At 37.1% G+C, this 23,526-nt stretch overlaps 1 protein-coding gene across 45 annotated transcripts in view; it reads right to left on the bottom strand.

The window, feature by feature from the left end:
* The window catches only part of TRIP12 (thyroid hormone receptor interactor 12), a 140,497-nt gene that overhangs the window by 81,029 nt on the left and 35,942 nt on the right, over positions 1 to 23,526 (bottom strand). For 18 of the 45 annotated variants that reach the window (XM_014835990.3, XM_070489506.1, XM_014835988.3 and 15 more), the window contains exons 2-4: positions 17,692 to 17,838; positions 2,131 to 2,256; positions 506 to 1,308 (exon numbers count right to left, since the gene is read on the bottom strand). In XM_014835990.3, coding sequence (XP_014691476.1) covers positions 506 to 1,308; positions 2,131 to 2,256; positions 17,692 to 17,789 — 1,027 coding nt within the window. In that variant the 5' untranslated portion in view covers positions 17,790 to 17,838. The remainder of the gene's footprint in view (positions 1 to 505; positions 1,309 to 2,130; positions 2,257 to 17,691; positions 17,839 to 23,526) is intronic. The other 27 variants (XM_070489520.1, XM_070489523.1, XM_070489518.1 and 24 more) reach the window with 5 other exon arrangements.

Genomic DNA, 23,526 nt, shown 5'->3' with positions numbered 1-23,526 from the left:
TCCCACCTCGACATTAGGAAACAACTTTAGCAGATGCTGCGGGGATAAAGAAAGATACAGGCACTAAAACATGATGGTTTACTAATACACTAATGCATCGCTTAATGACAGGATACCTTCTGAGAAACACCTCGCTAAGCAATTTTGTCATTGTGTGAACATCACAGAGGGTACTTTCGTAAACACAGATGGCATAGCCTACTACACCTAGGCTATATGGTACTAATCTTATGGGACCACCGTGGGAATGCGGTCTGTTGTTAACTGAAACATCAGGTGGCAGATGATTATAACAAGAAGAAGGCAGCATTCCATAACTGCCTTCAAAAAACTAAATGTGGGCTCAATTATTATGTACTATTACGTACAAATACAAGTACAGTAAGACTACCTCAGACTGGGGAAAAAAACCAAACAACCTGACTACTTTGAAAGCATAATCACTTCTGACAAACCCAGAGAAATTTTAATTTAAAAAAAAAAAAACATCTTTCTGTAAACTTACTTGCTAATTTGGCCTGTAATCCAGAAGGTCCAGGTTTTGATGTCTCTGACTTAGAAGACCCTGGAAGAGACAGTTTTGTTTTAGGAAGGCTAACTTTAGGGCTGAAACGGGCAGCCCAATCAAATTTTGAAGAGCCACCAGTTTTACTCTGTTCCTTTTCCCTGCTACTTCTTCTGGGACTGGGACTGGACGCCGAACGGGAATGCCTGGCCTTGTTCTGGTCTTTTCCTTGTTTCACCCTGGCACCTGTTGGTACAGTAGAGGAGGCCGAGGCTACAGCAGAAGACGAGGAGGAAGTCGAGGCAGCAGCAGAAGAATCAGTGATGGTGCTACACCCAGCTTTGGCTGAGGCGGCTGATTTTGAAGCCAGCTTGGTAGGTTTTGCAGATCTCTCTTCGGCACCAGTGGATTCAGACACAGAACCACTCTTTATACAGGAACTCTCTGTCCTCTTTCTTTTCTGACTCCGTGAACTACCAGTGGCCCCACTCCTTCTGGTATGAGCCTTGCTTGTTGATGGCGATTGTGCAGATTTCAGTTGTTGCTCCTGGTCTAAAGGTCTCTTCTTTGACTTACTATGTGGCTTAGTCGTTTCTGAGGGAGATTCAGTATGCTGAAGTGCTTTTGGTTTTTTTGCAGAGCTAGGAGAATTGGTCCTGTTGTAGTCTGGACTAGCACTGCGTTTCACTCCTTGAGAATTGTCTTTCTTAGGCACCTGCCCCGTTTTTTGCCTTTCTGAAGTATTGGCTCTGTCTGGATCCTGTGGTTGTGGAACTATGACAGCAGATGATGAACTGCAGCTTCTAAGAGGTTAGATAAAAAGAGAGTTAATATCAGCATGCCATCATTAAACCTGTCGTACAATACTTATTTACTAACTTCTCAAATCTGTGGAAATAAGTGTTTTTTAAAAAAAAAAAGTGCAAAAACTTTCCTGATTAAGTCTAGAACTACATAAACACAAGTTTTCAAATGGTTCAAGATTGGAAAAAAAAAAAACAGGAGGTATGACTGTGGATGGTAAAATATTAGAAGATCATGGTAATTCTTTAGCCCAAGGATTACTGACACTAACACTCCTAATCACAAAACAAGAATTAAGATTACAAGAAAAAGAATGCTTAACAGTTCAGAACCAGTTGAAACTAGAATATTGATGCTCTCGGTTCACAAACACAACTTCTTTATCAAAGCCTAAAATAAACAAACATCAACAAATGCACTTTCAAAATGAAGGTAAGAAATTTTTATATGGTATCATTAGCAAATCTTCACAGTTACATTCTTTTCCAAAGACTCCCACCAATTAGATCTTATGAAATCACTGACCCCTATGGTTCTGACAACAAAAAACTAAAGGAAATAGTAAAATGGCATTTCAGATGGTTTGTTAAGCAAAAGAAGACTCTCACAGCTCTCTAAGCAAGGAAAACAATGCACTGTCTCGGGCATATGGCATTGACATCACTATAAAGGTGATAAACCACTAATCCTAAAAGTTACACTCAGAGAATGAAAACACATATCAAAACATTCTGGGATAACCTTGCAAGTTTTAATATTATGCAATGATTCAAATGCAAATAATTCCGCCTTGAAATTGTACAAGCAATGTGAAGATTTACCTTTTAGAAAGGTGTCCCCTTGACAGTTCAGAAGTAGTATTAGACTGCACTTTGGGTGCCTTAGAATTAGATTTTCTACTCTCAGGAGGGCTATATCCCTTATGTTTTGCCTGCCCTAAATGTGACCTGTCAGCAGAAAATCAAAACAGAAATCTATCAGGAAAATGAGATGCAAATACAATACTGAAAGTGAAATACTTTTTCATTTAAAAAAAAAGTCTCTCAATCCTTTGTTATTGACCCTACCCTTTTTCCAACTATTTCTATAATTATTATTCTATTATAGAAATTGCCTCTTAGAACCAACCCCCTTAGTACTCAAGATTTTTTTTATTACCAGTTGTCATAACTGCACAGCAATACTATGGTTGCTTAAGCAATAATGAATTGTCAGCATTTTGACTGTAGACATTTAAATATGCTAAATTTTTACAAAAAGCAAATCCAGACTTTAGATCTAAAAACTACTTTTAATTGACAATGTGACTGTAACAGTTTAAAAGGCAATTTGTGATCCCTACAATGATACTGATCCCCAATTTATACATTATAATTCAGGTTAGCACAGTAAATGTAACAGATGAAATCAACTGTGAAGCTGATTTTACACAGAAAATCATTAGAAGCACTAAATAGTAAATAAACTTACATGTAATCAATAGAGTGGTATTTGCCAAGAATTTAAAGCACTAATCAATAGAAAGTACACCAAAAACTAAGTCCTAAAGAAAGAGATAAAAAATTTACCACCAAATATTCCAAACACATTCAAAAGATTGCATCATCGATACATGGGTTAGGTTATATTTATAATAAATCAAATCCCTATGACAGCATTGTTCTGAGACGAAGTTTGTGCAACATATATAAATTGTTTTCAATTTAACCTCTGGCAACAGTTAACAGTGAGATTTACATAGGCAATAAAAAGGAGGCATGCATTAATATATACCCAGAGAAGCTGGTGTTTAGAAGTGAGATATTAATGTAACAGATACAACTTATGTAATTCACAGGGACCGTTGATCCTTCACGTAAATAACATAAAAGCATATTCTAATGAGAATAACAGTTTCATTAATACCAAAGCTTTTCACTTTGTTTAAAAAAATTTGTAAAGACTTTCATTCTGAACACCATCTTAAAGGAACTTAGAATTAAGTCTTTGAAAGTCCTACACGGTAATTCTAATTGATGCCATACAGTTCTTAACATATCAAACAAGTTCTACCATCTCTTCAAAAAGATGCTCTAAAGTTTCTCATCTCAGTATCTTTATTTTTCCTTCTCTTTTTCCAGAAGAATTCAATACTGGATTCTTGAAAGAAGATAGGAAATTAGCTTGTCAATAAAAGCAAATATTTCTTGGATCCCTACCATCATTTTCATTTTTAAGGTTCTGATCTATGACAGCATAGTACTTTCTGAAGACTTAGAATAAACTACTAAAAACTTTAGGGTAGTCTTTCAAGTGTCTTAGTCTTCACTTTAGTAATGAATATATACATGTATTTTTCAAGGTATATATTATATTTTCTCTGGATGTAGTCACGCTGAACCATGTAAGGTTTTTATACACTATGATTTAGTTTTTATTTTTCCTATTCTTCTACTGCAGTCTTAATCCATTTTAGCTTAATTTTAAAACCCAGCTTTATCCCATGAATTTCTTACTAGAGATTAATTTCTAGAAATTGCTTTTGTTTTTGTTACATTTCTAGTAAAAGATCTGAGAGTTCCTTTTAAAAAAAAAAAAGAGAGACGGAGTAAATTTTCAAATTATTCCATAGTTTATTTTTTTTAAAGAAGGTATAATTTTCTGTTTTAAGGGCATACAATTTAATATGCATGGAAGAATATTTATTATAAATTATGTTATTCAGGTTCTCTACATTCTTATTTTTGTAAAGTTTGCTATGGATTAATTTTTTTAACTGAATCACACTTTCTACTTCATTTCTTTGCAAAATTTAAAATATTCCTTGCTGCAGGCCGGCCCAGTGGCACAGCGGTTAAGTTTGCATGTTCAGCTTCTCAGCCGCCTGGGGTTCACCGGTTCGGATCCCAGGTGCAGACATGGCACCACTTGGCAAAAGCCATGCTGTGGTAGGCGTCCCACATATAAAGTAGAGGAAAATGGGCATGGATGTTAGCTCAGGGCCAGTCTTCCTCAGCAAAAAGAGGAGGATTGGCAGTAGTTAGCTCAGGGCTAATCTTCCTCAAAAATAAAATAAAATAAAATAAAGTAAAATATTCCTTGCTGTATTCCTTGATAAGTTAAAAATCATTTTAAAACAAAACTACCCATTCAAAGTTAGACAACTTTGTGATAATGTTCAAACAATTAAATATTCAAATGTCAACCCTAAAAAAAAAGTCTATTCCCAGTAAAAATTTAAAAACAAAAACAAAAAAAACTCTAAAGATTCAATCTGTCAACAGAAATTGACCAATATCAACCTAATGTTGATCCTCCTATAGAGGTAGCAGTCCTCTTCTTTTTAACCCAAATGAATTGTTCTTTGGTCTTAAAACACATGTAATTTTATATCCTCCTAAATCTATTACTGCATTTTTCATGTCCTTATTAACACCTTCAATGAGCTAAAGAATCTAGCAAGCAAATACAGAAAAGGTAAACAATATCCAATCATCTTAGAAACTGAGGCTCACAAAACTGTCTTAAATTCAACAATGCCACACTGATCTGATTCTACCTTTTCTAAAATTATTTTTAAGTGTGATATTCTGAGGACTGGTTAAAAACATATTGAAAAATCTTTAAAGTACTGATCATTACTACCCTATTGTTCACCACAGTCTTAAGACATTTTCTGTAAAGGGTAGTAATACTTTCAGCTTCATGGGTGATACTACGCGTCACTAAAGCAGGTATAAACAATATTAAAACAAACAGGCATGACTGTGTTCCAAACAAATTTTTATTTACAAAAACAGGCAAAGGGGGGCCACCAAGTGGTGGAGTGGTTAAGTTCCCATGCTTCACTTTGGGGGCCCGGGGTTCGCCAGTTTGGTTTCTGGACACGGACCACTCATCAAGACATGCTGTGGCAGTGTCCCACACAGAAGAACTAGAAGGACTTACAATTAGGATATACAACTATGTACTGGGGCTTTGGGAGAAAAATAAAAAAAGAGGAAGATTGCAACAGATGTTAGCTCAGGGCCAATCTTCCTCAACATAAACCAAAAAAACAGGCAAGAGGCTGGATTTGGCCCATGGGTCACAGTTTTCCAACACTTGGCTTACTACAAGAGGAGGCAACCAGATGGTACCATACAGTAAGAGTATGGGGCCTCTAAAAGTGGGGCTCTATTTATTATGCTCATTTATAAATTATTAACGCTCAGAATACTGTAAAATAAATCTCCATAGAATAATAATGCCCAATCTAGAACAGCTAATTAGAATATCAGTAGTTAGCACTAAGTGAGTCTTGATGCCTCTTTTTAGGTCATTTTACCAACTCTCCCATTTATCAGACCTCAATGCTCAATATTAGTTCTTAGTAAAAAGCATAATCTCTTTAAGACCCAGTAAAACTTATATGCGCTATAAATCAAATTTGCCAAGAATAACAGTAAAATTCTGGACAAACTCTTTTTAAGCAGCACCAGAATGAGCCCACTCAGTAAATTATAGACCAACGACAGGTGTAGGTGTGTGGGTGGGTGTGGGTGTGGGTGTTAAGGAGCCTCTACATCATCCTCTGAATGTTCATGAAAAAAAACCTCACGTCCTGCAAAATCACCCACTAAGAATAACTGGGCCAGTGACGAAAATAAGATTGGGCACAGAGTACTCAAACCTAATGTTATTTCGTAACAAGTCCTAACAAACACATCATCGATTTTAATGAAAGATTAAATCCCCACTAACATGTGCACCAATAATCAGAGTTCACTCTGTGGAGTCTTACTTTTGCACCTTCTCCTTAAGCGTAAATTTTTAAAGACATTTTCTTTTGAGACCAGCTTCAACAAAATTAAAAATACAGTTCCGCAGGAGACTCCTTTTTGTCATTTTCTTTCTTAAATGGTTTTGAACTTCCTGAGAGTCTTTAACACAGCGCAAAGTGTGGTGGCCACTGAACTAGCTATTTCTGGCACTAAAATTTTCACTTTTTTGGTAAGACTTTCATAATTATCAAATCCTCCCCCTTAATTGAAAGATCTGTCCCCATTTTAGGGAAAACTGCCTGTGAACCAACACTACACTACTTCCTCATTATACTGAAATCATTTCCCTATTTACTAAGTATACGTGGGCCAATTCACATTAAAGAAACCCACATTGCCAGAGACTATAATCAACTCTGGGCTATGTGCTTTCAAGACTAACTTGAAGGCAAGTCTCAAATGCCTCTTGTTGACTTTTGGGCAAATCATAGTGACTGTCCCTTCCAGGTACTTTAATTTACTTCTACTGCTGTTTAGTAAAATCCTTGGTAGTCCAACGAATTTAAAACCATCCCTAGTCCAGAGGACATCTAAAAGAGGTCAAAACCTTGAAGCAAAGAGCACATTCTTATCTTAATGTTAGGCAAAATGAAGAAAGTGGCTAGTTACAAGTAGCTAGTTAATTCCCTATATTACACGTCTTAAATTTTGTTTGAAATTAATTTCTAAGCCAGACATGTTCACAACCCAAATACAAATAGCTATTACCAAATATAAAGAGTTTGGGGCTTAATTACATTTCCAAATTTGTTTGTGTATGTGTTTATAGATGTACACATATTTTTATCCTTTTATATATACAACAACATTATAGTTTTGTCTTCCAAAAATTAAATGCTTTGCTTATAATGCTATAAAATGCATGTTATAAATAAGCCATTGATTTTCAACAATCAAGGTGGAAAGTTCACTTAAATCACTTTCATCAAAAAAATTCACTAATGTTCTCTGTAAAATGTACTGTTTTCTATTTCAATCACAAAACAGAAGCCGATTAGTCTGATCAACGTTCTTGTTTAGTCATAGCAAAATGCTAGCCCAAATGACTCTAATTCAGAGTAAAGAACTCCTTATTTATCTTCCAATGCAGTGTTTTTAAACATCAGTGGTTCCTCCTCTGGGGAGCACTTTGAAAACACATGTTGGGGAACAGAGGCGCTGTTGGCATTTAGCAGGTATGGACTAGAGGTAGATGATGCCATGCAATATACAGAACAGTCAGACACAATGAAAAGCTGTCCCATGATCCTTATGTTTCAAATAGCATTGGTAATATATGAAGACCTCGTAAAAAAAAAAACCTTGAAATCTGGCCTTAACATAAGTGGAAAATATGCTTATAATGTCTCAGCTTAGATTTGTTTTGCATAGCTTTATTATATATGTTAGATTTTCCAGGAATGCACGAGAATCAACATAAGATTATATTTGTTTTCTGCAGCTTTACCAAGAGTCACGCATCATTTTGAAAAAGTCTACAATGAAAACGCTGCTTATAGCATTTAAGTCTGTTGTAGCTGTCACATTCACTAAACTCAAATACAGATATAAGCATCTGAACACACTGTCATCTTGTGTCAATGTACCCAAGTATTTACCTACTGAGGTTGTTTTGTTAACTGTTTTCCTTTCACTTATTTTTACCTTTGTAAGATACGTAAAATAGCCTTGTACATTACACTTCCATTTCTAAACGGTGTAGGCAGGCATTTCATATACTTCTTAATTCATTTCAAGATACTAAAGGGCATCATAATAAAGGTATTTACATTATACGATACACATTACAGAGTGGGATCAAAGGATCTTATAGAGTTTAGAACCACTGTATCAAGCTACTTGCTTCAACAGATTTTTTAGATTTATCAACTCAAATATATGCAAGCCACGACGGGGCAGATAAATATGCAAAATACACATCTAGTCCCTATCCTTAAAGAGGTCAGAGTCTCATAGAAGAAGGTAATCCACCAGGTGCTATAAAAGTTCCCCAAAAAGGAAAAAGTTACTTCCAGCAGGAGAATACAGGCTTTAGAGAACACACAGCATTTAAACCACATCCTGAAGGATGAAAAGCTGAGGAAAAAGAGCATTCCCGTCAAAGGCAGAGGATGGGCAAATGTAGAGGCAGGAAATTATGAAACCCACATGGCACCCGGCAAATGATATGAATTTCCCTGGACACAGAGATCCAGTAGGGAACAAGGATGAAAGGACACGCTAGGGCCTAAATGTCTGTGGAAGGATCTAGATTTGTCCTTAAAAATAGGTTGCAGTAAGAGATTGACAGGATCAGAAGCAGTGAGGCAAAAGGAAAATTGTGTATGTTGAATGATCCGTGTATACTGAAGAGGGGTGAGTAAACTACAATGCTTCGCTCACTGTGTGAAGAGGCAAAGCAGACAGACTGGATGTAATGAAGGCCAGAGGAAAAAGGTCCCCAGAAGGGAACCTTACAGCTCAACTTACTTTCGCCCCCACATTTCAAAAATAAAATAGTTGTGTAAGGACTATAAACACCAAGATAATCAAAAGTAAACTAGTTGGGGCTGGCCCCGTGGCCGAGTGGTTAAGTTCGCGTGCTCCGCTTCAGCGGCGCAGGGTTTCACTGGTTCGGATCCTGGGCGCGGACATGGCACCGCTCATCAAGCCATGCTGGGGCAATGTCCCACATGTCACAACTGGAAGGACCCACAACTGAAAATATACAACTATGTACCGGGGGCTTTTGGGGAGAAAAAAAGGAAAAAAATAAAATCTTTAAGAAGCAAAAGTAAACTAGTGATTAGCGATAGATTAGCAATGCAGTACTGAGTATTTCATGAACTGCATTGGCTTTTATCTATACCTGGGTAAAAACTTAAGATGACCACAGAAAAAAGACTTTGAAAGGTTTGATTATGTGATAAGCATTATGTTAATTCTTTAAATACATTTTCCAATTTTATTCTCAAATGAAACCCACAGCAGGTATATTTCCATTTTAAAGACGTAGGCAATGAGGCTTGCCCAAAATCATACAGCCTCCAGGCTGGAAAGGTGAGACTGAGCCCAGGTATTCCGACTCCCCAAATCTGAAACCCCGCAGCTCCATCCAAGGGCTCAGTGGTCAAAGTAAAAGGCCTGCATCTATAGGTATTAACTCATCCTATCCGTGCTGGTATTTCTGTCCCTAACTGTACAGAGGGTAAAACAAATGACTTAAGGTTTTGGAGATGGCATATGAGAAAAACGAAAGAAAATACCATGTTTTCTTTTGAATCTTCTACAAAGGAGAACTCCTGCTTTCTTCTCCTTTCTGTAGCACAAAAAAACCCCAGACTTCCATACGTGATGCTACATCTTGCTATTCAGTTATTGAAGAAGCATTTGCATAGATTCATTTTTTCAGTCACACTGATAGTCTTCTAGGAAAGCATTCTGAGACAGAGAACACACTTGTAAAAAAGTGGTGTGGAACATCAGATTCTCTCAATAGTGAGGGACAGAAGAATCAGAGCGAAGCCTCCGTTAAGGATATAAAACAATCTATGGCAGCTGACACCTTATAGCTTCCCAATATACTTATGATGTGACTTTTGGACAAAATTTCACACTTGATTAGAGCAAGAAATATATAGTGCAAATAAAATTATAAAATATATAAGATATTACTTTGGTGGTCCAAAAAGAACATAAAGGGGTACTATTAAGAATCCAAGAGCCGGCCCTGTGGCCGAGTGGTTAAGTTTGCACACTCCGCTTTGGTGGCCCAGGGTATTGCTGGTTCGGATCCTGGGCGCGGACCTAGCATGGCTCATCAGGCCATGCTGAGGCAGCCTCCAACATGTAGAAGCACCTACACCTAGTATACACAACTATATACTGGGGGACTTTGGGGAGAAAAAGAAAAATAAATTTTAAAAAATAATCAAAGAAAGAAAGAAAGAATCCAATGTGTATAATCCAACAAGAAAAAAGCAGCCTCTGTTCCTCCTTAGACCAAGGCAAGGATGCCACTGTTCACCATGACACTGTAAATCCTGCCTCCCACTATCAACCAGCCCCAAGGCCTGACGGCACCGACTAGCCTCAGTATTACCAAAGCAGCACTCAAAGTGGAAGAGCGTGCACACGTGGCTCTGCAGCTAAAACTCAAGGTGCATAATTATAGCAGTTAAGATCCACCAACACCAAAAGGAGCAAGTTACAAGTTACCTGGCCAACTCTAGTATAAATGGTTTTTAAAAGTGGTTTCAATTTAGTCATAAGAAACAGTGAAGTCATTTTCACATCACACCATGTCTCCGCCCTTAACATTCTTCTCCTCCCAAAGATGATGAAGTCTGAACTTCCATCTGACTGAGCAAAAGTCAGGATAAAAAAAAAGAGACAGAAGGAACACAAAATAAGGAATATAAAAAAGGCATCCATATTGGCTAACTAAGCAGGAAAAAAGAATGGTCATACCCATGGCTATGTTGCACTAAGTGGGATTTAGGGAAACAAATGGTCTGTTGTAGACCTGGAAGTAACAATAAAAAACCATGTTTAAACAGCATGTGAGAGCTACAAGGTGCTGTTTACAAACATTCTATTCCTCCTCTTTCCAGACACATGCTAGGATGGTACTTGCTGAACTACTGTTAACTCACTCTGCTCAAGGGAATGTGACCGGAAATGAATCACTTCTGGGGAAGCCCTGGAGAGCCAGAGGGCAACTCACCATACTCTCTTGCCACACAGTAAGGGTACCGGAATACGTGAACGTGTTGACAAGGAGCAGAGCCTGTAGCTGACTCAGGATGGATAAGTTTTCTAGTGGCTAGGCTGTTATAATAAACTAATATTTAGGAGCTATTTGTTACTATAGTATAACCTAATCCACCCTGTTACATAGCCCATTTGAACCATGCCCTATCTCAACTCTTCTTTCACTCCAATCTTTTCATGACCAGTTCCATAAAAGAAAGTCGCATTTCTGTGCCTAGAAATGCCAAGGCAGTAAATCTCCTTATTTCTACCCCACATTACTACTTTTTGAACACCTACTACTTGCATGCAAAGTTAACAAGTGACACAAAAAAATCAGAAATAAAATCTCAACTCTGGAAGTAACTAATGACTCCACACGTCAAGTAGTGACAAAGATAGTTGACGTGTACCATCTGCTTTGCAAGTGCTTCTTCAGCCTTCAGAGCTCGGAACAATGGGGTGATCTCTAGAAATGTTTCTCACCTGACTCTAAGGATCACCTACGTGCCCATTTCCCCTGCTGAGTTGGAAGTGCCTGTGACAAAGGCTATTCTACTCTCATTTTTGTAACTACCATCTAGCATGGTGCTTACTAGCATGGTGTTCTACAAGTGACTGAATACAATCTTGTACTGAGTTTGTATTAAGGTACACTAAGGGAGGACTCTGAACTCCAAAGGCAAAAGAGGCTTTATTAAAATAACGATACGTATCTTCAAAGTCAAACAGCAGCTAAATAATTAAGCCAAGGCAAAAGTCAACATAGCTCTGAAAACCTAAGAAACTGAAACTTGTCAGAACTTTATTACACACATATTCTTTATCTATTTGCTTCTCTCTGATTGTCCATCTTCTTCCATAAGGTAGGAGACGAGCAGTCGGCAACTTCAGATTCACATCTTCCCTTTGCTACCAGAAAGGAAAAAGTTCCCACTTTGGATCATGTGACCACCCCAGTCCCATCACTGAGCTCAGAAAGATGGGCAGAATCTCCCAGCTCCGGCAAAAAGCCAGGCAATGAGTAGCCAGGAGGAAGAGTAAGATCGCATTGGAAAAGAGTAACTACCATTCAAAATGCTTGACTGAAGAACTGAGCGAGGTCAGTCCACAAAAGAGGGTTCCTGCTACAAGAAGACGGGCTAATATCAGCTGCACAGCTTTCCAAGGTCGGTTCTCCTGGACAGCGGCAAAGGGAGATTAACAACATATGCAAACTTATCAGTACATTTACAAAAACTATGCTCACTCACGTCTCACTCCTTAAACCTATTTTTCCAATGTTTTACCTCATTACTACAGAAACACCAATAAAATAAGGTTAACGTGAACTTTCCTCTTCAAATTAGCAGGAAAAGGCAAAATGGAGATAACACTAATAAAATGATGAGAAAAAGCATTTTTCCTGATAGTGATAAGCAAACCAGAGGAAAAAAATTTACGTGAAACAAGTTGACCATAAAAAACTCCTTTTGACCAGGCAATTTCACTCCTTAAGAGATATCTGAAATACAAACATTTAAGCGTAAGCAAAAACTTTTCTCACTGCAACCATCTAACCATCCAAAAACTAATAAGTAATCAGGAAAATATTGTCTATTGATTTAGCAAATCATATGACCATTTGCAAACAATTAATAAAAAATCATAATGACAGGAGAAAATGTTTAAGTTAGGATGCTGAGGGGAAAAAGCAGGATTCAAATATGTATTTACAGTGTAATCAGCTACATGCTAAATTGTATTTTAAAGATAGACAAAAAACAAAATGTTAACACAGACTTATCTCTGAATGATACTTATTTCCTTTTTGTGCTTTTCTGTATCCCATCCCTCTGAAATAGTTTTTCAAGCAAAATATGAATCTACTTCTTTCTTGTAATTAATGCTGGCTAAAAGAATCCCTGCTCTGACAAGGTTAATAAAAAGCTATAACCTAGACATCTCATAATTTTTTATTCAGTATTAAATAACTAAGGGCCGGCCCCATGGCCAAATGGTTAAGTTCACGCGATCCACTTCAGTGTCCCAGGGTTTCGCCGGTTCGGATCCTGGGTATGGACATGGCACCGCTCATCAGGCCACACTGAGGTGGCATCCACATGCCACAATCAGAGGCACTCATAACCAGAATATACACTTATGTACTGGGGGGGTTTGGGGAGAAGAAGAAGAAGAAGAAAGAAAAAAAAAGATGGGCAACAGATGTTAGCTCAGGCGCCAATCTTCAAATAAATAAAAACTTTGCAGACAAAGTTTTAATGGGGGGCTGGGGGGGTAGGGTGGATTGGATTCAAGCATTTCCTCACACCATTAAAAAATTTGACAGATTATAGTAAAATGTAAAAATGGAACCATAACCGTATTAAGAAGAAAAATTAATCCTTGGGATGGAGAAGGTAAAGGAAAAAAAGAAATAAAGAGTTGACAGACTTGACTAATTTTTAAAACTTCTATAAATTAAAGCAAACCACAAGTAATAAAACTAGCAAAAAATATTTGCCCATGTGAGTGGATTGATATTCCTTCCATAAAGGACTCTAATAAAAGAACAAGCATCTCCAAAATTAAAACAGAAAAAGGAGACTAACAAACAACTCATAAAATAAAGAAAAATGGCCAACATGTGGGAAGATCTTCAACTCCAGTAACCAAAGAAATGCTAATTTTAACCACAGGAATTCTTTTTTCCACAAACTTTACTAAAAATGGTATGCTGTATTGACTAGGATTTGGAGAAAGGGGCACTCTCACTAAATATTAGTATGAGTATAAATTGGTCCAATCAAAAAAAAAGATAAAGTGGTTTGATCTTTCTGAAAGACAATTTAGCAGTCTGCTACAAGTTATCAAAATATGCATACCCTTAGGTCCTATAAACTCACTTCCATTTCTGTTTTCTGCTTATATTTTTAAAATACATAATACAACTTTAGTCATAGCAACATACTTTACAGCAAAAACATGGGGCGGAGTGGGAAGGGGGAGGACAGACTAGAGGCCCAAAATTAAATCATGGGCTTTCAGAGCAAAGAAAATCATGGAGTAGAAATATTAACCATCATTATCTCTGGGTGGTCAAATTAAAATTATCTTATTTTCTTTAATCTTCCTGAAGCTTCTCATTTTCTATTCTCAACATGCTATGTTTTTATAACAAAAACAATGTTGAAGAAACTATCACTAGAGCAATCTTAACCAAAATTGCTATAAAATTTAATTGAATCCCACCACTGCCATTTGAGAAAAACAAGAAAAAGCAAATGATAGAATGAAAATGCCACTGCACAGCCCGAGGGAGGGGCAGCCTACAAGGACCTGTGCTAGAAGTGGGAAAGGCTAGGAGCATCCCAGAGAGCAAGGAACAGAGAAGCAGGGGAGTGAGTGATTTCCTAAAGAAGAAAACCAGAAGTGAAAAGAGAGGAACAGATCAGCTATAGCCCCAAAAATTACGGAAGAAAAGAAAGGAGAAAAATAATACAAGAGGAGTAAGATGTCTAGTTTAATTATGGATAGAGACAAAGGATGGGTGAAAAAGGGCTGAGGGAATAATCAGGAGAAATTAAATATATCTTAAAGATCCAACTTTCTTTTATATCTTAAGGATGAACAAAAACTCTTATTCTAAAAAAAGAAAAGCTAGGTGACCTTGATTTGGGAGAAGGGAAGAGTGGTCATAGGAAGGAAGCTACACAAAGAAGATAGCTTAACCCAAGTTTAGAAGAAAACAGAGTAGATCAAAATGAATGAATTTAAAAATCCTAGGAGGGAAAAACTGCTACTTATATTCTAAACTGAATGAGTTAATATTTTCAATTATAAGTCCTTCATACCCTCTTCTAAGTCCTTCATTATATGGATCAAGTGGTTTGTGCAGTAAAAACAGTTAGGCAGAACGTAAAGAATCACTGACTTTAGAGGCAAGGTTGAGAATCAAGGCCTGACTACATACCAGCTGTATAAAGTCGAACAAGCTACCACACTTAGAAAACAAAGATTACCTACTTAGCACACAGTTTCTGTGATTCGCAACTGAAAGAACATGTACAAAAAATTTTTAAACTTAAAACACTCCTCCAGTACTGTTATAGTGGATGCTGTTATTTATTACCATTATCTGAATCACTGTATCACTACGAATACATCGACAAGACCAAGTCTGCTGTCTTTTGAAACAAAAGCCACAATAACAGCATTTTACTTAGGAAAGTTAAGCAAGAGGACTCAGATAAAGAGAATGAAAAGATAGAGTTGTAACTGCTCTCAATTCTAATCCTCTTAGTCCCAAAAATCACAAGAGGTTTCTCAGAGGTTAGATCATTGCTGGTACAGCATACGACACCAGGGTTTCAACAGTCAGCCTGGGGTCTGACGAAAAGGTCCCTTCCAGTTCTGAGATTCTGCCACGAGCAAAAGAATCAAGCCGTCCAAGAAGGCAAAATGAAATTCAGATGAAAAAATATCTAAATTTGCATTCTTAGCCAAACTAAGGCAAACTTGAGTTTTTGACTCAAGTTCTAAATTTCTGTGTCCTGATCCTAATTATACTTATCCACATAAAAATAGTTAAAATCCATATACTCAAAGTTATTAGTAAATTACAGTATAGCCACACAACTGAACATAAAGACTTTAAAAGTCACGTTTTTAAACAATTTGTAACACACAGGAAATGACACCTGAGACACCAGGTTAAAAGAAAGCGAAAAGGCCCTCTTTTGTGTACTACCTTTTGTGGGGAAATGCTTTTTGAAGACATGTAAAAGCTGAAATCGTGAGAACTGAAATGGGGCTAAATTACTGAAAGGGAGAGGGGATGAAAGCTATAAAAACCCTAATTACACTTTGGTTTATAGTCTTTGGCAGGTTTTCTGCCATTCCAAACACATTTTGAAATTTTATTCTTTTCCTTCACAATTGAATATACCATTGGTTGGCTTAAAGCACATGAACTAAAGTGAAAGATTTGCCATTCTACAAATCTAATTGGGTTCCATCTTGTTTACAACTTTATTAGGTTATTTAAACCAATGCACCTCAACCACTAGTATTAACTACTTCCATTTCTGTGTACTGCTTATACTTTTAAAATATATAATACAATACTTAAATAATTTTACCTAACACTGATGTGTAGAAAAGATAAAGGTGCTGAAACATCACTGTGGATTTTAGAAGCAATATACTGTGTGACAGCCCAAAATGTGTCAGTCATGTGCAAGAATCCAAATATAACCTTCGGATTACTGTGTATGAAACTCCGGTTGTTCAAGAGGTTACTTACATGTGCATATGTGCACACATATACACACATACACGCAAGTAAAAAAAAAGACGAAGGAGAAACATGCCAGTGTTAACGGCGGGTATAACTGGATTGTGGAATTGTAATGTTTTGCTTTATACTTTTCTCTATCTTCCAAATTCTCTAAAGTACGTAACATTTTTATAATGAGGGAGGGATAATTTTTAATCAACAGCATAAGCAAAGTTAAGGGTGGCTGCTCCAAAGAATAATCTGAATGTAAAAAAACAAAAAACGGGGCCAGCCTCGTGGCCGAGTAGTTAAGTTCTCATGTCGCACTTTGATGGCCCAGGGTTTCACCAGTTCGGATCCTGGGCATGGACGTGGCACTGCTCATCACGCCATGCTGAGGCGGCATCCCACATGCCACAACTAGAAGGACCCACAACTAAAACTACACAACTATGTACCGGGGAGCTTTGGGGAGAAAAAGGAAAAATAAAATCTTTAAAAAAAAAATTTTAGAACACAACTCTGTACGAAGCATTGCACTAAGAGCTTAACATACTACTGCACTGAAGTTAGCCAATAACCCTATAAACTAAGTATCCCACTGTGGACTAAGAAATTGTCCTGGTGTCTTGAAAAGATTAACAAAGGACACACAGCTATTTACTGGCAGAGGCAGAAATCGCACACAAAGCTGTCCTCGTCTGAAGTCCATATGCTCAACCACTAAAATAGCCTGGCGTGAACATGATATGTTTCAATTTACTCTTTACATTTGACATTTAAAATTTTTTTATAATTTACTACACAATATATACATGGTAATGCCTCAAAATATTGCATTACACAATCAAATTGAAAATTAGCCATTATTTATTAAAAGATAAGCATAATTAGCGCAAGGATTGTAGAATTAGGCCTTTTAGGTAAAGCTCTGAGTACTTTATACATAAAATGACAGTCCCTGGCTAACTCAGACACAGAATTTTACATTCAAGAGAATGCAGCTGATTCTTCACATTACCTCCTGTACAAGTACCCCAACTAAAAGACCAGCTGAACACCAGACTTAGACTAAGGAAATGACGAGAACTGACCTGCTAACAGTCAGACTGTCTCACCAGCCTGCCAGCATGCACAAGTTGCCAAAAAGTAGGATGAGAAAAAAACTCAAAGCTAGGTATCGAAACTCAACATCTTAAAACAAATGAAGCTTCCTTTTAGTAAAGTAAATAAATTAGTCACGACATACATAAAGGGCCCACGAACAGCTGAAGGACATGTTGTAGCACGCGTTTAGGGAAGTAAAGAGAAAGAGGAAGGGCAAACAGAACACGACACACCACATCTAACAACCCTTAAATCAGATCTCCCATAATGTCAATGACTGAGAACTATCTTTTGAGTCTAGCATATTTGGGGAATGATTAAAGAATTGCTTTCAATTCCAGTTTTATTTGTGTCACTTGGCTCGAAAATTAGGAAAAAATTACCCATTTGTAGTGCACCGTTCGAGTTTTGGTCCTTATAATTAGGTTTAAAAGAATATTTTCATTTATTCCCAATTCCTTTTAAAAATACCACTAAATACATACCTTCCTCCTATTGAGTCGTCTTGTGGTTGGGCCCCGGCAGTGTTCCTCTGTGAACGTCGCAGTGACCCCCCTGGATTGTTATTAGGCTGGTTGGACATTGGCACCTCTCTCTTGAAGGGACATACCCTTTCTAGACACTACCATTCACTGAAAAAGAAAAGGAGAAAAAACAAAATATCAGCTATACATGTACAACACAGAAAACAAATGAGGGGCACCAAAGATGAAGGCAAAATTCCATGTAAACTGTTTGATGGTATAGCCTTCACCAATGCCGCAGTGTCTTCAACTGTGAAGTCTGATTGATTAATGTGTTATAAAACACCAGGAATATACCAAATTCAAGGCATGTGCTCCAGAACCCAGCACATAAAATTAACTTAGATTTCTCATGGAACACCCAAGAGATTCCCAATTCAAAGAAAACAGAGCACAGCAGAAATGTGTCTTTGTTTCCACATTTCTAGTACTGTGTAGAAAAGGGCTTTGCCAAAGTCAGAACATCTTGGCTCAAGTCCTGTGATACAACAGGTATTAAAGGAGTCTGCCTTAGCACAAACCACAGCCTCGAGCCTTGGATTCCTCAACCACAGAATAAAAAACACTGTATGACATGCCTACTTCACAATACTGCTGTGAATAACAGATGCAATCATAAATACAAAGAAAACTATAAAACCATAGTATCTCAATGGAGAAAAGAGGAGAAAGCAGCTCAAATACAGTAAACTGAGAAACGGTTCCAGACAGCCTGAATTTCAACATCCGCTGTGCTGATTGTGACCATGGATAAGAAATTTAATCTCTAGATTTCATTTACTTCTGTAAAATTATATTACCTACCTCACAGAACTGTCGCAACAAGAAATTGTGAACATAGTTCATATGTGTAACAATTTAGCTCAAAATGTACTTCTTAATCAATTTGAACTTTCCATCTTTTCTGTATGAAATTTAATTATTATACAGAGAAAACAATGATACGAAAAGAAAATCAGTTTAACTGAAAAAACAGGCCAATATTACTACTATAGAAAGAATTACAATCTATCAAATCCTTCACAATTTTTCTTAAGCCCCCAATCAAACTTCAGGTAAAGTTCTTTAATTACTTCAAAGGGAAGAGAACAAACAATCATATGACATTACAGAAACTGGTGCCAAAGAGAATGCAAATTAATCATAACTAAACCTATTACTGGATTTTAAGAGACTTCCATGCACTAACAGGAAAATGGTTTTCTTTCAAATTACATGTTGACCCAATTCAGTAGAAAAGGATTGTTTTTAATGTCACCTATGTCCTAAATATATACTAAATAAACTGTGATCAGAAAGTTCAAATTACTAATGTAATTACTGTCACTTTTAGAAAGAAAAAAGAGGAAATACTACAAAAACATTAAAAGAGAGAGAAAGAGGAAGGTTCAATTTACAAGTACTGACATGGAAAGATCTCCTCAAGATGTTAGGGGAAACAGTATAAAACTCCCGTCTGTGTGTGTGCATATTAAAAAGGCTTGCAGGGCCGGCCTGGTGGCATAGTGGGCACAGCGGTTAAGTTCGTGAGCTCTGCTTCGGCAGCCCAAGGGTCTCGGGTTTGGATCCCAGGCGTGGACCTATGCACCGCTTATCAAGCCATGGTCTGGCAGGCGTCCCACATATAAAATTGAGGAAGATTGAGGCACAGATGTTAGCTCAGGGCCAATCTTCCTAAAAAAAAAAGCTTGCATACGTGTCTTTATCTATTGTCTACACAGTGAAAACTGATGGAGGGCTTCATAAAACAGACTTTGTTAATACTGACTGCCTTTGAGGAAAAGAATTAGGGATCTGAAGTTTGAGATAAAAGGAGTCCTTTTTGTTATTTACCCTCTGTAAGCACTTCGGGCACTCTAGCACAGCAGTTACAAATGTAGAAGCTCTGGAGTCAAACTGCCTCTGGTGAGTTCGAATCCTGACCCCAACACCAACAAGTTGTATAACTTTATTATTTATATACTTCTCTGTGTTTCAGCCTATCAAATGGGGAGAAAGAACTTCCTTCACAGGGCAGCTGTGAGGATTACATGAGAAAATCCATGCAAACCACTGAACACAGTGCCTATCATACAGCAAGGGCTCGGTACATAGTAACTATTATTGTTAGTACTATAAACATCTATTTATTCAGAAGAATAAAAAGAAAACTTGTGATAAAATAAAATATAGTGGAGGAAACTTCACCATCAAAACCACTGTCTACCCACAACATTACTAACCTCACAAGGTTGTAATCTATCACAATCTTAATAAAAAAATAAATAAAAGAAAAAAAAAAACTGTCGACGTGAGTCTTAAATTTCTAGCAATATAGTTTCAAAAGTAAATTTTGCTATAAGAAAAACACAAAAGAAGTGTTTTTAAGGAAGGCTGGGAAGCGTTGTCAAAGTATGAATGCCTGGTCCCCGCCTTCCGAGACCCTGATTCTGTGGGTGCAGAAACTGGAGACACGTCTTCAAGACCTCTCCTGGTTGTAGTATAACAGAGAACAAGCGCACCCATTAGGGAATTACATTAAAGGCCCGTCTATTTCAGAACTCATCCACGAAGTTTTACTACTTCAAACACAAACCCAATGCCATTTCACTGGGACCCTAAACAGCATGGATACGAGAGAACAGCATGACACTGCTGCTTTCACTTTGGGCAGCAAAGACTACTACTATTAAACAAGGCTGGCAGATCTCATCTGCCCACTTGCTGCTTAAATGACTACCATACATCACGTGGTGGTAAGTCATTCAAACGAATATAAGTGACACTGGTTATTTTGGCCTATAGTTACCAAAGTAACCTTAACAATGTTCCCAACATCTTCAGATGTCAAACAGCACCATTAGCAGCCAACGGCAGTCAACCAGCCATGGATAATTCCTGAGATTTAAAAGAGGAAGAATGACAAGCAAGAAGATAATTATTTATCAAAATGCTACCGCTTTTAAAGCATAAGTTAATCTTCTATAGAAGAAGGCCAGACTCTTAAACTTTGAATTCCAAAAAAGTAAATGTAAGATTAACATGAGATACATATTCCCCCTCTCTGCCAGGTATCAACAAATCCAGAGCTGAAAGGGACCCTCGGGGATGATCAGGTTCAATCCCTTACATTACAGACAAATCCAAATGAAGAAAGTTCAAGTCATCTCTGGAGAAACCGGTCCTCCGAATCCTGACCCCCTCCAGAAATCACACTACCAATTTCAACCAAAATTTAACTCCTCTTTGACTCCAGGTAAGAGCCCAAAAGTTTTCACCACGCAATGATTTCCTTCTTGTTATACGAATATTCTGTACTGACCAATTCCTTACGTCTACTATTTTATTAATTAAATTTTAAAACACACACAAAAGTGAGTTATACTAATATAAAAACTCTATTGCTAGAAATCATGTTTTAATAACCTGAAATGAATGTGAACTCAAAGATTCCATCTTAATAGGCTATCTCATACTGTTGAAACCAGAAGTTTTAAGTCCAGTCTTTTAATAACCTGACTCTCAAATCCTGAAATATTACTATTCTAACCATGGATACACCTTCATTTCTGTGAAAATAATCAAGATTTTTCACAGAAAACCTTTGACATTAAGTCCTAAAGCAGTGAAATAAAATAGCATATTATGTGACTTTGAACTCAATAGGAAAAGCATAAAAACATTAATGGATATGTTCAAGTTTGAAAACAAACTCATGATGACTTTCTTTACAGCTCTAGGTGTCCAACAAACTTACTCACTGTTCAGGTTAAAAGGCATGTGAATTTTATGTGAAAAAGTATTTAGTTCTTCAGGCAAACAGAATTTCTGCAGGAAAAACAGAATTGTATATTAATCTACATTTGAAAAGTCAACCTTTAAATTTTATAAGGAGGATATTCTTTCAAGGAAACTTCAACTGCAAACATTTTGGAAATTGATTTTCTCTAATTTCGTAACTCAAAAGTCATAGAAGTTAAAGCTAGGGAAAAAAACTTAAAAAAACAAATTCAACCATTCATTTGGTACAAAACTTTCGGAACATCAAGAGAAATCAATTGCAAAAATTAACTGTAGGGCATGGTAGTTCTTCCTAGTGAAATGGCCAAAAGTATGAGAGGAAAACAGACACAACAAAGGTTAGTATTTATGCAGATTTTTTTCACATGAAGGAAATTTGATAGACTGGAGAACAAATCTCCAATTTAGTAACCCACAAGAGAGTCATGTGAACGCCCCAAAGAAAGCTAAGACGTTTACTCATGCAATCACTACCTATTACCTATTTGATAAGCAACTCTAAAGACTGAAGGAAAGTTGGATTATTTTCACAGTAAAGATAACATTAGAAAAGAAAATAGCTAATACTTATATCCCACGCAGTGTCTGCAGAAAGTTTTCAGCTTTCAGAACTGACATTTAAAGTGAATCTTATTTATCCAGTGTGTCCCCCCTGATTTCTTATGCACTCTACTGAGGTGTGGTCCTCCAAGGAGACTAAATTGGGCTTCAGACTATGAAACTAGAGTTTAGTAACAGTAATAAACAGTTTGCATAGGACTTTACTCATTTGTTTATTCTAATAAGCAAAATTTAAATGTGCCAATGAGCCTTATAAACTGTTTTATTACAATTAAGGAAACTGAAGTGTTACAAAATTAAGTAGCCTGCACGCAACAAGTAATGGCATCCGGACCTGCAGATGTGAACAAGTACACATTCTAGACCAAAAAGGAAATGACCAGACCTTAGCAGTACGGCGAGTTAAACATCCAGAGGCAGTACTAAACAACTCTTGTAAAGTGGACTAGAAGACACCCTTGCTTATAACAGAAGTCATTCTTGCTTAAGTCAGAATGGCAAGGACTTCAAACAAGACTATCTTTAAAATGGGAATGCATAACCTTTAGGCTTCCCTAAGAGCACGGGATTGAGGTGCTGACACAGAGGCAAACAAGACAATCCCTGCCCACAAGGAGCTCACAGCTCCGTATCCCTGCTGCTAGACCCTAAGACAGAAACACCGAGGCTCAAATCCTCGTTCTGCTATTTAATCATAAGACATACAAGTACCTTACCTTCATCTCTGTTTCTTTCTCAACTACACTAGACATAATATCATTAACTTTAGGGTTTAAGTATTAGAGACAACGTATATAAGGCTCTTAAAACAGGCCTGACACGTGCCATTTAACGAGTGCCTGTAGTACAACTAAATGACTGGTGAATCTGGAAAAAAAGGAGCGGAGTCGTCAGGTCCACCATCCTGAGTAAGAAAGGAACTGGAGGGGGAAAAGTGACAAAAAAACTTCTGCAAAACCATTTGGTACAGTTTATATTTCACTTTGATTTAGGAAGGAGGTAATAAAAAACCAGCAGTTGGGATGTATGGTAGAGTTACAAGTCAAATGTCAAACTGGAAGCAGTTCTATCTGTTATAGAATAGTGCAATGTGGTTCATTAACCTTTAACAAACTAAACATTAGTTCAGGAAACTAAACATTAGCTTGCATTAGGGAAACTGGGAGAAATTTACTGTCTTTTCCTCCAGTTAATCAGAAAAGTTCTGTAGAGAAATTAGGAGAGTCAGAGCCTCTGAGTACAGGGAAAAGGGCTAAGTTACCTGAGAATGAGGTCTGGTAAGCATTTAACTCAATTTAGGGGCATCAAAACCATTCCAATCTCATGATGGAATATTATATAACACACACAAATAGTATTTTCAAATTATATTTTTGTAACACTAGAAACACTATTTAGTGGAAAAATACAGGTTTCAAAGTAAAGATTAAAATAAAAATGATTATAGTTAATGTT

This window comes from Equus asinus, chromosome 19 (genome assembly GCF_041296235.1).
Source record: "Equus asinus isolate D_3611 breed Donkey chromosome 19, EquAss-T2T_v2, whole genome shotgun sequence".
In the NCBI taxonomy this organism is placed as follows: domain Eukaryota; kingdom Metazoa; phylum Chordata; class Mammalia; order Perissodactyla; family Equidae; genus Equus; species Equus asinus.
This window is presented reverse-complemented; position numbering and strand designations above follow the sequence as displayed.